This window comes from Pinus tabuliformis, chromosome 7 (genome assembly GCF_031772625.1).
Source record: "Pinus tabuliformis cultivar Carrire ecotype Pingquan chromosome 7, CPIR1, whole genome shotgun sequence".
In the NCBI taxonomy this organism is placed as follows: domain Eukaryota; kingdom Viridiplantae; phylum Streptophyta; class Pinopsida; order Pinales; family Pinaceae; genus Pinus; species Pinus tabuliformis.
Window position 1 is genome coordinate 1446171841 of NC_142293.1, and position 15274 is coordinate 1446187114.

Consider the following 15274-nt stretch of genomic DNA (forward strand, 5'->3'; position numbering starts at 1 on the left):
TAGAGAGTCTATCTTTATGAGTATTAAGAGCAGTGTTCAAAGACTGAGTTTGTGATCTTGCCAGGTAGCCTCTAGTAAGCTATCTCCTAGCTGAGTAGCTAAAGTCTGGTAAACGCGAACACAGTCTATCTCACGATTGAGCATAGTGTAATCTTTCTGTAATCCATTTCTGAAATAATATAAAAGAGTGTTATCTTGTTTCCGCATCTGAGTACTTGTGCTTTATCAATGATCTATTGAGGTAGTATCTACTTAAGTTACTCTGTATTGAAGTTTGCCAGAGGTTTGCCAATGCACAGAAGGGATGCCAGACAATGTAAGGCGAGGACGCCGTTGGAGAAGGTTGACAGTGTGAGAAACGTGCTAATAGGTTCGTGTAAATCAGAGTAAAGTGGCAAAAGTAGAGAAGAGACTCAACAAGGCCTAATAGCTATGTTGTTGTTGCAAGCTTCATCGAAGCCCTAAAATTGGTAGATTCTCTACGTAAAATTGGTATGCTTTAATTTACGGCTTTTACTAATCAATCAACATCATTCTATGGAAATCGAACACTTTAGCTTTAACGTTGAATAATGCCAAAAAATAATGTGAAGAAAAACGTAGAACCATTTAAACAATAGAAAATAAAATTAAGAGCAAGAATCATACCATGTGACCACAACAACCGTAGTAGCTTTAACGTTGAATAATGCTCAGAATAATGTGAAGAAAAACGTAAAACCATTTAAACAATAGAAAATAAAATTGAGAGCAACAATCATACCATCTGATCACAACAACTAGAGTAATTATTGATAAAATGAAGTTTTAAGTGATCTGTAATAACCACGGTAATAATATAAGGGATCGACTATGGCCTTGTTGACAGACAACATTCTAAGGGAATCGAACTCAGTGACTATGGCCTTGTTGACATACAACATTCTAAGGGAATCGAACTCACTGACATTAACTTCCGAATAGTTGTAATTATTTTACTTTTGAATGACCTCGAAAATTGTAACAAAGATGAGTATATTAGATCTGAGATTTTTGTGATCTATATTATAGATAAATGTTAATGGGAACAATCACATCATTAAGATTCGGTCAATGTTTCGAACCAACTAATGTGATTCATCCTCACTAAAGGGAAAAAAATCCTTTAAGAATAAATAGTAAGTATGCATCATTGCCCAAAGTTAGCTATTGAAAACTAACCATTAGAGAAAAATTAAAATATATATATATATATATATATATATTTTAATTTAAAAATAATTTTAATATTATTTAAAAACCCAAAATTTTTGTTTAAAAAAGAGTTTTAATTTTTTTAGGAAAGAGCAATGAAATTTATATGTAATCATATTTTTTAAATTAATATTATATATGCCAATATTAACATACCAATCATCTATATTAAATTTTTCGGGTCAAATTTCTCTAAAATCAGGGAGGAATTTATTGAAATCACGTGTTTGATGGGTAATCTCGTGCAATAGAAGTGCCCTAAAGATTTTAGAAGGCGCTGAATCATACAGTGAAAAAACTAATTTAAATAACAAAAATCAAAATTTCACCTCAAAATTTTTCAATAAATTCCGGCACCTGAAAGTCTAAAAAATCACATTAAAAACAATTACTATATAAATAAACAAATATACATAACCACACCCTATATAAATAAACAAAAACATAACCACACCCTATATAAATAAACAAATAAATAACCACACCAAATAAACATATAAACCAACCCTATATAAATAAACTATATAAATAAACAAATATACATAACCACACCCTATATAAATAAACAAATATACATAACCACACCAAATAAACAAATATACATAAACAAATATACATAACCACACCCATGGATGTGCCACTCACACGACACATAATTTGAAGTATATTCACCTAATTGAAATCCAGCCCATCCAATTAAATAAAAAACAGAAACATGTACCGCGAAATATAGTTTTATTTTTATTTCTATAAAAAGATATTACTCATGATACCCCATGAAAACTGGCCAAAATTCATGAGTCACAAAAACCTCAAAATAAAAAACCCAATTTTAAATCAATCAAATGGTAACAAAATGTTTTTTTAATTTTATAAATTATGAAAAAATAATTTCATAATTTATAAAATTAAATATTAGAAATTATTATAGTCAACATAATAATCATTATTACAATAAGATTAATAAAATTTACCAACTTCTTTTTAATCGCGGAGAAACGGTAAATTGACATATTTATTTCATCTTCATACGGCGTGAACTATACCACCATTTAAAAAAAATATTGCATCATAGTGAACAAATATTTCAACTTGAGTAGAGTTCGATTTTATAACCGGCAAAGTAGGGCCTCAGCTCTGCTCGTGAGGATGCGTTTTAGGGTTTCCATTTGATCGCGAGGAAGGCGAGTGGACACATCAATACTCCCTCCACCGGCTCTTCCAGCCACCAAAACCATCGCCCCAATTTCATTAATTGTTGCAGGCTGCACGCTTAGCGGCTTTCCCCATCCGAAGTCTATATCATCGTAAACAGGATATCTAGGGGAGCCCACGAAATTGACACAGTAGCGATGGTCAAAAACGTCGAACACGCAAAGGTTGCGAGATTCGATCCAGTCAATATAATTGTTAAGCTGCACCTCTGATTTGCAGGATTTGATTACCTCTTCGATGAGGCCAGCAGCAAAGCTCATCTCTCCCTCCAATAGCTGCTTGGCCGTAGTCTGGGCCACACCCGGGCATATGCAGTTCCCAAAATACGTTGATGGCAAAGGCGGAATTACCTGGTCTCTGCAATCTGCAAGCACTAGCAGACGAACTGGTTGGTTATCTGGGACTCTGCGAGCTTCCACTACACATCTCCAGAAATGTGCTGCAACTCCAACAAATGAACTTGAAGCCTGAGCTCGTTCCTTCAGATTTTGAATCATTTTTCCGCTAAAATGAAAAGTTGAGATTTCGTCTTGCATGGATATCTCGATACTAATATCGACGTCACCCATAAATTCGTTGCCTTGCATAGGAGATTCCAAAGTCACAGGCACCGAATCGTCGGACAGAAACTTCAAAATCTGCGCTCCCTTTACCCGATCCGTCACTACTTCTTGGACCTTCGAACAAATCTTGGGCAGCGCGTAATTCTTTTTGTCGCGTTTGAATACTGTTCTCTTGTGCTCCGGGCTTTTGGAAATCGGAAGTCCTTTGCTGCGATCCGCCCAGCATTTCATGAAATACCAGAAGGAATTGGCGTCTACAATAGCGTGATGAAGAGTCGTTCCAATGCAAATTCCTCCTCCCAAGAAAGCTGTCACCTGCACAAACTCAAATATGTATGTGATTACTGAGCTATTATTAATTGTAGAAATAGATCAGAACCATGTGGTGATTATGAGAGGTGATACCTGGATGGTCAGGAGCGGAGCGTCGTAGCTGCTTTCATTCATAACTGCAAGTTGCTCAAAGAACCTTTTGTGCTGAAAATCATCTTTCTCCAGTTCCTTAAACGTCACATCAATCGACGCTTCAATGAATTTCACACCATCATCATTGCAGTCAACTTCGGGCCGACTCGAATCTCCTGCCGGGATGTCCAACCGACCTGCAAAGGGATAGAAGTCCACCAGAACTGAAGACAGGCTCCCTTTTAGAGTCTCCACTATCGTAGAAAACTCCTCCAGACCTCTGGTTTTATAGAAAAAAAGATACCTAACGTTGTTATTTGTAATCCAAAAAATGTCGAGACTGGAGAGGAACATTCGATGCCTCACAGTAGGGATGAGCGGTGCAACCACTGAAACTGTCGGGGACAACTTTACCTTAATCTGGTCTCGTGCCATAGTCACAGGCTACAGAAGTTCCCAATGAGCTCTCAATGCTCATGAACCCAACCCAACCACAGGAAAAGAGAATACTAATTGCGCTGAAAGACTAGATTTATTCCGTATTTATGTTTTCTAAGTTAAGAAAGTCAATTTTCTTTCCATGATTTATAATAACTTTTTCAATGTCATATATTTTATCGAATTGAATTGATCGATGAATTTGATTATGCAACTTTGCATTTAAAATTAAAAAAATAAATAAACAAAGATATAAAATTGTTAAAAAATAAATAAGATTTTCCTTAATAATTCAAGCTGCACATGGTAGCTGAATAATTATGCAACTTTGCATTTAAAATTAAAAAAATAAATAAACAATGTTAAAAAATAAATAAGATTTTCCTTAATAATTCAAGCTGCACATGATAGCTGAATAATTACCGTATTAAGCTTCAATAACTTGGCGTAACTGGTGTATCACGTTAATATATGAAATTCGCTTGTTGTGTGTTTCGAGATCACAATGCTTATACACTTGCGTATACAGATTTCGTAAACAAAAAAAATAAAAAAACAATTTCAAGTATCGATCTCAGCAATGACCCGGAGACATCTGTATATAATATTCCTTGAGCGTAAAGTTTCAATAAATTTTCTAAGATTCTCTAAGTGACGTATTTAATTGATTTAATAAGATTCTCTAAGTGACGTACTTAATTGAATTTATTAAGTGACTTTCGTTTAAAGATTCTACAAATAAATATCACAATCCGCAGTATCACTATGTTTAAAATATCATGATGTATGTATGATGGTTTAGTATTTAAGGTGATGTTAACTTGAGTATAAGTTGCGCTTAGCTGTTGTTCATATTTTATATTTTCTTTTTTATCAATTGCGACTCGCGAGCCCTCCACCTTACACGACTGAGCGTCCCAGGCAACTATGCAAATACCCCACCCCTCACCGCCTGTCGCCCTCATTTGAGCCTTTCCACATTTCTGGTCGGCTCTGTAACTATCACGACTATTTCTCGGTAATTTCTCATATTTCGCTGCATTTTTCCTATCAGAGTTTCTTTTTTAGAATCTACAGGTCCTGGCCATTCCGTTGTAACTCTACGGAGACAACCACAACACCAAATTTTATTCAGGTGTCCAAGGCACAATTCTACCTCTGCACAGGTAAATGGGATATGCATATGGTGAAGGTTTACATGCCTGTTTAGTTGGCTTAATGGATATTGTTTTCTTCGGTTGTTTCTTACCGTTTCATTTCCCTTTCTTGCTGCCGCATGTTGAAAATATAATTTCAACTGCGATCGCCGATATCGCATCGGCAAAATGAAGTGAAGGAATTATAAAGGAGCCTTTGTGTTTGCGATAAGCGATCGCCGATATCGCATCGGCAAAGTCGAAGTGAAGGAACTATAAAGGAGCTTTTGTGTTTGCGATGAGCGATCGCCGATATCGCATCGGCACATCGCTATCGGCAATATCATAGGGTCGGGGTCTTTGACATGAGTAAAGTTGAGATGCGATGGTGTGGACCCGATGGCTTCCCAAAACCAAATTGCATAATGTTTGAAATTCACCCGACGGCAAATATTAAATGTTGCGTGAAGTAAATCTAAGTTTTGGTTGACCATACGTCTTAATGAAATGTCATAGTGGTAGGTAAAATATTAAAGTTTTACATAGAGTTCGTAAGTTTTTTTTTATGAAAAGGTATGGGCGTATGTACTTATTACATAAATTCTGTATGGGATATGAGTATGTAATTTATTACTGCGTTGACCATTGTTTCTTGGAATGGCACACGGGAGGTTTTAGTGTGAGTTCACAGTAGAAAAAAAAGATCAGAGTGGTGAAGCGAAAACTATGTGTGGTTTTGCACAGCAGTGCATAAAGATAATGGTGGAGCGAGTTTTTGTAACTCTGTAAGTTTTGTTTTTACAGCAGCATGTAAAAGTTTTTCACACCAGTGAATGTAAATTTTGTTTTACAGCAGTAAGCTCATGTAAACCTTTGTTACAGCAGTAAGTTGTTTTTCACAGCAGTGAATATGAAAATGATTTTACAGTGGTAAATCCCTCTCAGTAAAAGAGGATGAAGTTTGTATCGGTTTTTAATGAATAGAAATTTCTTATGGTGAAATACTCTGTTTCTTCATGAAATTTTTTTTAAGCTGTCTGTGCACAAAAAAAATCCTGTGGAGGTAAAACAGAGCATTGGCTCTGTGTTTAGTTTGAATCTTGGTTTTTGGTATTTTCCCCATTTAAAGAAGAAAAATTCCCAACAGTGGTATCAGAGCTAGCTTAGGCTCTTGAAGGTGTTCAAGAAGCTGAAGGGAGAAGGTTGTTGCTGCAGCAAAACCTCTCAGGCAGACAGAAGACTCAGACATCAAAGGATTCAGGTATTTCAAAGTTTTTTTTGTGTTGCTGAAGAAGCAGTGATTTGTTTTAAATACACAGTCAAAGAATGGCCAGCACAAGCACTGGTATGGGTTTGTTTAACACCCAGCTCCCACAATTTAATGGGAAGAACTATGATTATTGGTCAATAACTATGACAGCCCTGCTTGCCTCCCAAGACTTATGGGAAATAGTTGAAGATGGTTTTGAAGAACCAGCAGATGAAACTGAGTTCAATGCATTAACTCAGGGAGAGAAGGATCTGCTTAAGAACAATAGGAAGAAGGATTCAAAAGCCCGAGTGTTGTTGTATCTAGCAGTAGACCAGAGTATGTTTCCAAGGTTAGCAGCAGTTAAGACAGCCAATGAAGCATGGCAAACCCTTAAGACAGCCTATCAAGGCATGGAGAGAGTGAAGACAGCAAAACTACAATTGCTGAGAAAGGATTTTGAGAACTTGAACATGAAGGAGTCAGATAACATTGACTCATTCTTCACTCATGTGATTGGTGTAATCACACAAATGAGAACTCATGGAGAAACCATTGAAGATAGAAGAATAGTGGAGAAAATATTGAGGGTCTTACCCTCAAGGTTTGATGCCATAGTCACCACCATTGAAGAGACAAAGGATCTCTCAAGATATTCAGTTGATGAGCTACATGCATCACTGATAACACATGAGCAGAGGTTGAGTAGGAATGAAAACTCATCTCTTGAGCAAGCCTTCAAGACCCAGATGTCCTTTGGAAGAGGAAAAGGTCAAGGAAGAGGAAACCGAAGAGGAAGAGGCAGAAGCCAGAACAAAGGAGGAAGGAACAGCCCATCAAATGCACAAGGAAGAGGCAGCAATCCAAATCAGAACCAAAGTCAAGGCAGCAGCCAACAAAGAGATCAACATCATGCTCAAGGACAAAGGTATGAAAAATCCAATGTCCAATGTTATTACTGCAAAAAGTATGGACATTATGCAAGTGATTGTAGAAAGAAACAACATGATATGAACAGCAGACAAAATGCAAATGTTACAAGAGAAAACAGCAGTCAAGAAAATTTACTGTTAGCTTGTAACATGGCTGAAACACATAGTGAGGACTTATGGTTTTTAGACTCAGGTTGCAGCAACCATATGACCGGAAATATAGCCTTCTTTTCTGCTCTAGATAAAAATGTGAAATCAGAAGTCACATTAGGAACTGATAGTAAAGTGTCTGTTATGGGAAAAGGAGAAATAAAAATACTTTCAAAGCAAGGAGAAAGGAAAACCATAGCAGATGTCTACTATGTCCCCGAAATGAGATGTAATCTCTTGAGTATTGGACAGCTTGTCCATAAGGGGTACAATGTTTTCTTTAAAAATGATGTGTGCACCATCATGGATATACCACCCAGCAAAAGATGCATTGCTGAAGTGAAGATGACAAGGAACAGGATGTTCCCTCTCCGGATCAGGGCAGACATGAAAAACAAAAGGGAAATGGCAGTAGTCACCCAAGAGGCCTTCCAAAGCGTGCCAAAGGATGAGAATTGGTTGTGGCACTTGAGATTTGGACATCTCAATTTTGGAGGCCTAAACTTATTGAGCAGAAAAGGAATGGTAAAGGGATTACCATTGATAGGGAAACCGGACAGCCTATGTGAAGGCTGCATTTTGGGAAAACAACACAGAGAAAGTTTTCCATCAGGGAAAAGCATAAGGGCAAAGACACCCTTAGAGATTATCCACTCAGATTTGTGTGGACCAATGCAAGCTCCATCATTAGCTGGCAGCCAATATTTCTTGACATTCATTGATGATTGTACAAGAAAAACTTGGATATATTTCCTTAAAAACAAAAGTGAAGTGTTTGAGAAATTCCAAAATTTCAAAGCACTTGTGGAGAACCAAAGCGGGCTGCATATAAAAGTTTTGAGAACTGATAGAGGAGGTGAGTATATCTCCAAGGAATTCCTAAGATTTTGTAGAGAAAATGGAATTCATAAACAATTTACAACTCGGTACACCCCACAGCAAAATGGAGTTGCTGAAAGGAAGAACAGGACCATTATGGATATGGCAAGGAGCATGTTGAAGGCAAAGCATTTGCCAAATGAGTATTGGGCTGAAGTTGTACATTGTACAGTTTATATACTGAACAGGTGTCCTACAAAAGCAGTGATGAACAAAGTGCCAGAAGAGGCATGGAGTGGGAGAAAGCAAGGAGTCACCCACATGAGAGTTTTTGGGTGTGTGGCCTATGCACACATACCAGATCAGCTAAGGAGGAAGTTGGACAGCAAAGGGGAGAAATGCATCTTCATTGGATACAGTGATGAATCCAAAGCTTACAGGTTGTACATTCCATCTACCAAGAAGTTCTTTGTCAGCAGGGATGTTCAATTCATTGAAGAGGAAGCTTGGGATGGAAGCATAGAGAAAACAGTTAATGTCAAGAACTGTTTGTCTCATGATGAAGATGAAGAGGAAGTGGCTGAAGTACATCCCCAAACAGCAGCGCCAACACAAGGACAGCAAGAGACACCATTAAGGATTAATGAGAGTGCTTCTCCAAGCACACCACAAGGAGGAAATTCAAGTGCATCATCAAGCACTTGCACACCAAGTGAAAGAGGTAAGAAGTTTAGAAATCTAAGTGACATTTATGATGAAGGAATGAATTCCATATTTGCCTTGTATTGTCATGTTGATGATCCTATTCATTTCGAGGATGCAATCAAAGATAGGAAATGGATAGAAGCTATGGATGAAGAAATTAATACCATAGAGAGAAACAAAACATGGGATTTGGTTGAGTTACCAAAAGGCAAAGAAGTCATTGGTGTGAAATGGGTTTATAAGACCAAGAGTAATGCTGAAGGCAAGATTGAAAGGCATAAAGCAAGGCTGGTTGTCAAAGGCTACAAGCAGCAGTATGGGAGAGATTATGAGGAGACTTTCGCACCGGTTGCAAGAATGGAAACCGTGAGAGCAGTGTTGTCCATAGCAGCACAAAACAAATGGAAAGTCTACCAAATGGACGTGAAGTCAGCATTCCTAAATGGAGTGTTAATGGAAGAGGTCTATGTGGAACAGCCTCTCGGATATGAGAAGAAAGGTGAAGAGCACAAAGTGTGTAAGTTGAAGAAAGCTCTTTATGGGCTGAAGCAAGCGCCAAGAGCATGGTACAGCAGGATAGATTCTTATCTAATGGATAATGAATTTGACAAATGTGAAGGAGAACCCACAGTCTACATCAAGGAAAAGGATGGTAAAATTTTAATTGTTGTCTTGTATGTAGATGATGTTATTTTCACTGGAAATGATATTTATCTTATTGAGAATTTTAAATCAGTCATGAAGGATGAATTTGAAATGACTGACATGGGTTTGTTGAGATACTTCTTAGGCATAGAAGTAGATCAAAATGAAAAAGGAATTTTTATATCTCAAGCAAGATATGTAAATCAAGTTTTGGGCAGATTTAAGATGGAAGAATGCAAGGGAGCCATCACTCCCACAGTGATAGGATTAAAGCTCAGCAGAGAGGACAGCAGCAAGGATTTTGATCCTAGTTTGTACAAAAGTATTGTGGGCAGCCTTATGTATTTAACAGCAACTAGGCCTGATTTAATGTATGTTGTTAGTTTAATTTCCAGGTTCATGGAGAGGCCAAAGGAGGCACATTGGCAGGCAGCAAAGAGAATTTTGAGGTATGTCAAGGGTACCAAAATGTTTGGCATATTATATAGTGTCTCAGAAAGTTCAGATTTAATTGGTTACACTGATAGCGATTGGGCTGGAAGTGTAGATGATCGGAAGAGCACTTCCGGTTATGTTTTTCATATGGGTTCAGGAGTCATTTCATGGGCTTCTAAGAAGCAGTCCATTGTAGCATTGTCTACAACAGAGGCTGAATATGTGGCAGCTACAGCAGCAGCATGTCAAGCAGTGTGGATGAGAAGAATGTTGAGAAGCTTAGGCCAAGAGCAGGCAAAAGCGACAGTGATATTTTGTGACAATAGCTCAGCTATTGCATTGTCAAAGAATTCAGTGTTTCATAAGAGAACGAAACACATTGATACAAGGTTTCACTACATCAGAGAATTGGTGAACAATGGAGAAATTGTGCTACAACATTGCAGTACTCAAGAACAGGTAGCAGACATTTTGACAAAGCCATTGGATCAGAAGAGCTTTGAATTTTTGAGGAAGTGTTTGGGTATGATTGAATGCTCGATAGTTGAAATTAAAGGGGAGTGTTGAAAATATAATTTCAACTGCGATCGCCGATATCGCATCGGCAAAATGAAGTGAAGGAATTATAAAGGAGCCTTTGTGTTTGCGATAAGCGATCGCCGATATCGCATCGGCAAAGTCGAAGTGAAGGAACTATAAAGGAGCTTTTGTGTTTGCGATGAGCGATCGCCGATATCGCATCGGCACATTGCTATCGGCAATATCATAGGGTCGGGGTCTTTGACATGAGTAAAGTTGCGATGCGATGGTGTGGACCCGATGGCTTCCCAAAACCAAATTGCATAATGTTTGAAATTCACCCGACGGCAAATATTAAATGTTGCGTGAAGTAAATCTAAGTTTTGGTTGACCATACGTCTTAATGAAATGTCATAGTGGTAGGTAAAATATTAAAGTTTTACATAGAGTTCGTAAGTTTTTTTTTATGAAAAGGTATGGGCGTATGTACTTATTACATAAATTCTGTATGGGATATGAGTATGTAATTTATTACTGCGTTGACCATTGTTTCTTGGAATGGCACACGGGAGGTTTTAGTGTGAGTTCACAGTAGAAAAAAAAGATCAGAGTGGTGAAGCGAAAACTATGTGTGGTTTTGCACAGCAGTGCATAAAGATAATGGTGGAGCGAGTTTTTGTAACTCTGTAAGTTTTGTTTTTACAGCAGCATGTAAAAGTTTTTCACACCAGTGAATGTAAATTTTGTTTTACAGCAGTAAGCTCATGTAAACCTTTGTTACAGCAGTAAGTTGTTTTTCACAGCAGTGAATATGAAAATGATTTTACAGTGGTAAATCCCTCTCAGTAAAAGAGGATGAAGTTTGTATCGGTTTTTAATGAATAGAAATTTCTTATGGTGAAATACTCTGTTTCTTCATGAAATTTTTTTTAAGCTGTCTGTGCACAAAAAAAATCCTGTGGAGGTAAAACAGAGCATTGGCTCTGTGTTTAGTTTGAATCTTGGTTTTTGGTATTTTCCCCATTTAAAGAAGAAAAATACCCAACACCGCACTTCCAACCCAAGTCATTTTACGGATTGACGTAAATTATCCTCCCTGTTCTTTTTTCTTTTTTCAAGATTCCATTATTATCGTTGTACACAGAACTGTAACCCTTTTCCTTTTTTGTTTTATGGTTTCCCGGGTTTAGGGTTTCTAGCTAATAACCATATTCATAGGTTGACCTAATAACCATATTGATAGGTTGGCTAATAATCTAACCATAACTTGTAGAATGACATAACATAGGTTGACCCTTGGATCTACTAAAATGGAAACAAGTCAGTGTATAATCATACTTTTAATCTTACACATTGTAGATTGGTATTCTGCTTGATGATCATCCATTGCTTCGTTGGTTCATGGTATGTTCTTGGCCATGTCATTCACTATAGAAACTTTTGACAAATCGTGCAATGCTTTAAATGATTTTTTTGTTATACATACAATTTTTTTTAAGTAAATAAGGTTTTCCACACTTTCACTTTCACAGTTCTAGTTATTTTTCATATTTCCTTTTTTAGTTCAAATGAATTGTTTTAGACCCTGTATTAGATTAGACCAACTAGGCCAACTACACAAGAATCTCTTTAATTTGAAGAGTCTATATACATAATTTATCCCACCTGAAAGTTGGTCTTCCTATGTTCACCACCTTGATTTGAGAGGATGCCATGTCAGTCTTCATTATTACTGGAAAAAGGGTTAGCAACATTGTCATGATAAATAATAAAATAGAAGAGTCAATATCTTAACTTTAGTTAAGAGTTTAAGGAGACAAACTTAACCACTAGTAGGTTATCAAGTTGAGTTATAACCAAGCTGCTAGGAAGAAAATGAGTTTCTTTTGATTTGAGTGCAATGTGTTCCATATATTAGTAGAGTAGGTAAGAGTGGATATGGAGAGAGAAAATATAGAGGGCTTGTGTCTTCTAGCTGTACACGAGCCATAGGTCTCACTTCTTTCTACTTATGATCATTTGTAGCAGCAAAGAGGGAGTGGAGTAGCCTCAACTTCTCATTGGGTTTTCTTTCAAAAGGGTTGCCCAAGTCATATCTTGTGTTAGTGTGGTCTATGTGTGATTTTTCTATTTTTTCACCATCTTTTATATAATTATAATTTTCATGCATATGCAATAAACAATAATTAACAAATCCATAGATCTAAAGAGAAATAAACCCGCATATTGTAGATTATAGATTTTATAATAGATTTTAGTAGATTTTTTGTGGTCAATTCTCTAATGGGACATCCACAATATTTTATGGGTCAAACTAGGAGTAACCATTTGACCCATTTATTTTTTTGTTTAAAAAAATAAAGGAATAAATAAGCTTCCAAACATTTAATGTATGCTTTTGTCTATCCATCAATTTGGGGGTGATAAGTTGTATTGGATCCAATCAGTTACCTTGAATTCTAAACAATTATTGGTAAAAAAATGTCTATGAAGGTGGGATCATGATCAATCCCAATGGATTTGGGTGGGGCATATCATGTAGTTTAAAATATTGGCCATAAATACCTGCATTACTATGAAGGCCTTAAATAGGTGTTGTAATGTAAATACATGAGAATACTTAGAAGGGTGATAATATTTAGTGGAACTATTTGTAGTTCGAGGTTCACGCCAACAACTAAGTTTGTATAGTTGTATGCAAAATGAACTAGATATCATCTTCAAATACATACAATTTTTTCTCCTCTTTTCTTTCCCTTTGCGGTAAATATTCTCCTCTATAACCATCAACCCTATTGGAAAATCAATGCCTTCGAAGTACAATAATGAGATATTGAGGATACTGAGGATATTAAGAATTTGTAACATTCAACACACTCCAATAAAGGAGAAAATGAGTTGTACCGACCTTCATAAGAATTTCTAGATTTTTTGTTTTCATAACTATTCATTAGGGTCCTATAAGACCCTCTTCTTCTATTTCTAATATGGTCATTTCTTACATAGGCTTTGTAACCTATTACCTAGTGACCAAAATTATTGCATGAAAAGAAATAGCCATAAAAAAAAGTGATACCTAGATGTGAATAACCTTCATCATGAAATTCTTCTTTTGAATCCATTCCCAAGCCTTCCTTTCCTAGTGTTACTTTATTTCATTTGAGGGTTAATTGATTTCAATTGAGGATTATATCTCTGTTGGTCCTTTCCTTCTTTAATGCTAAGTTTTTGATTGATAAATATTTTCATCAAATTAAAATAGATTTCAGTTTTCTTTTTAGATTTAGTTTTTGTTGACATTGATTCTTATTCTCCCTTGGCAATTTCATGATATCCAAGACCTATTTTAATAAGAGGATACCACTAACAATTGAGAATGAGGATATCTATAATGATTACTGTTAAATTGAGTGCAGGGAGATATCAGGCATATGTAATTAGTTTTCCCAATTAAATACACATTTTATTTAAGATGAAAAGCAAAACTCATGCAAGAAATTCAATAAAGATTCTATAAACAAGTGTCAGGTACTTTGAAATCCATACATTCATGCAACAGGAGAATAAAATATTCCTAGACACCTATGCGTTTTGTCCACTCAATGCAATTCAATGGAACGTTTCTACAAGCCACCATTGATGGGGGTCTCAAGCCCATTAGATAGACGGTGCTCACATATTCAGTGAAAATTGATTATAATCATGGATACTGGGGAGGATACCAACATACACAAGAATCCCATCCATGTATTGTTGCTTCACACAATAGTAACCTATAGGGTAAGATAATTTACATGATACTGGTCACTATGGTACCTTTTCGAGGTGGGGGAAGAAGCAATTGGCCCTCGAACGATATATGATTGAATCATAACAAAAGGGGTGGTTAGTCATTAAGTGAGCACACCAACAAACATACCTCTGGTTTCAACTCCTGGTGACATGGTGTCACTTGTTCCGGGAATTAATTTTCTTATGGTGATGAAGGATTTATTAAGCTCCCTACTCATGGATAAGACATAATAGGATTTCATATTCCAATTTATGCTCTACATCATGTTTTAAAATTAGAGAATTCAATGATTTTATCATCTTCCTGCTATGTAGGGTGACCAAATTATTTGTTGAAAGCAAGTGCATTGTTGAATGAAAAAAACTATTTTATGAAGGAATCCATGCATTTATTTTATGGAGTATTGTAGTGATATGCAATAGTAGACTCCCTTTTGTGCAAGCAACAATCTACTACATTTTGTATGTCTTTGAACACAATTGAAAAAATTCTTGTAACCTCCGTGAGGATTGTAAGAAGAAACTTGTGAGGCGTTCAAAAGGTCGGGGTCGTCATTTAGTATTCAAGGAACCATTATTTTATGGTAATGGATGTAATTTATTCTCAACATGCACATTGGAAGGAGAGGTACTCTTTCTCCCACCTTGCTCCTTCTAAATCTTGAAACTTTTTGTCTCTTTTAACTCTTACAAGAATATTGAGTTTTAATCAATCTAATGTTTTTAGGATTTCAAGCACCTATGTGAAAAACCTTTTTTCTAATCCCTCTTGTAAATATTGCCATGAATTATAATTCATATAAATAACATGGAAATGCAATGGTTTTCTTAAATATCATCCTTAGTTTTTGTGGGCTACCCTCAACCATTACAATTGTTAGGTGGTTCACAATTTGCAATGGGATATTAATATCACTTCTTAAGTGGTTTCCAATTTTTAATGAACCATTAATCACACCAAGTAATTTTTCGTTAACCACAGACCTTCATTTGTCATGACAAGTGATTTTTGGTTTACCATGAACCATCATCATTGCA

The 15274-nt window shown here is 36.3% G+C and overlaps 1 protein-coding gene across 1 annotated transcript; it reads right to left on the reverse strand.

Moving 5' to 3' along the window:
* Positions 1-2342: 2342 nt before the first annotated feature.
* LOC149253135 (hydroxycinnamoyltransferase-like) lies at positions 2343-3851 on the reverse strand. The gene is made up of 2 exons (XM_089454386.1): positions 3417-3851; positions 2343-3326 (listed from the first exon to the last, which is right to left on the reverse strand). The coding sequence occupies exons 1-2, from the start codon at positions 3849-3851 to the stop codon at positions 2343-2345; spliced, it is 1419 nt and encodes a 472-aa protein (XP_089310512.1).
* Positions 3852-15274: the final 11423 nt, after the last annotated feature.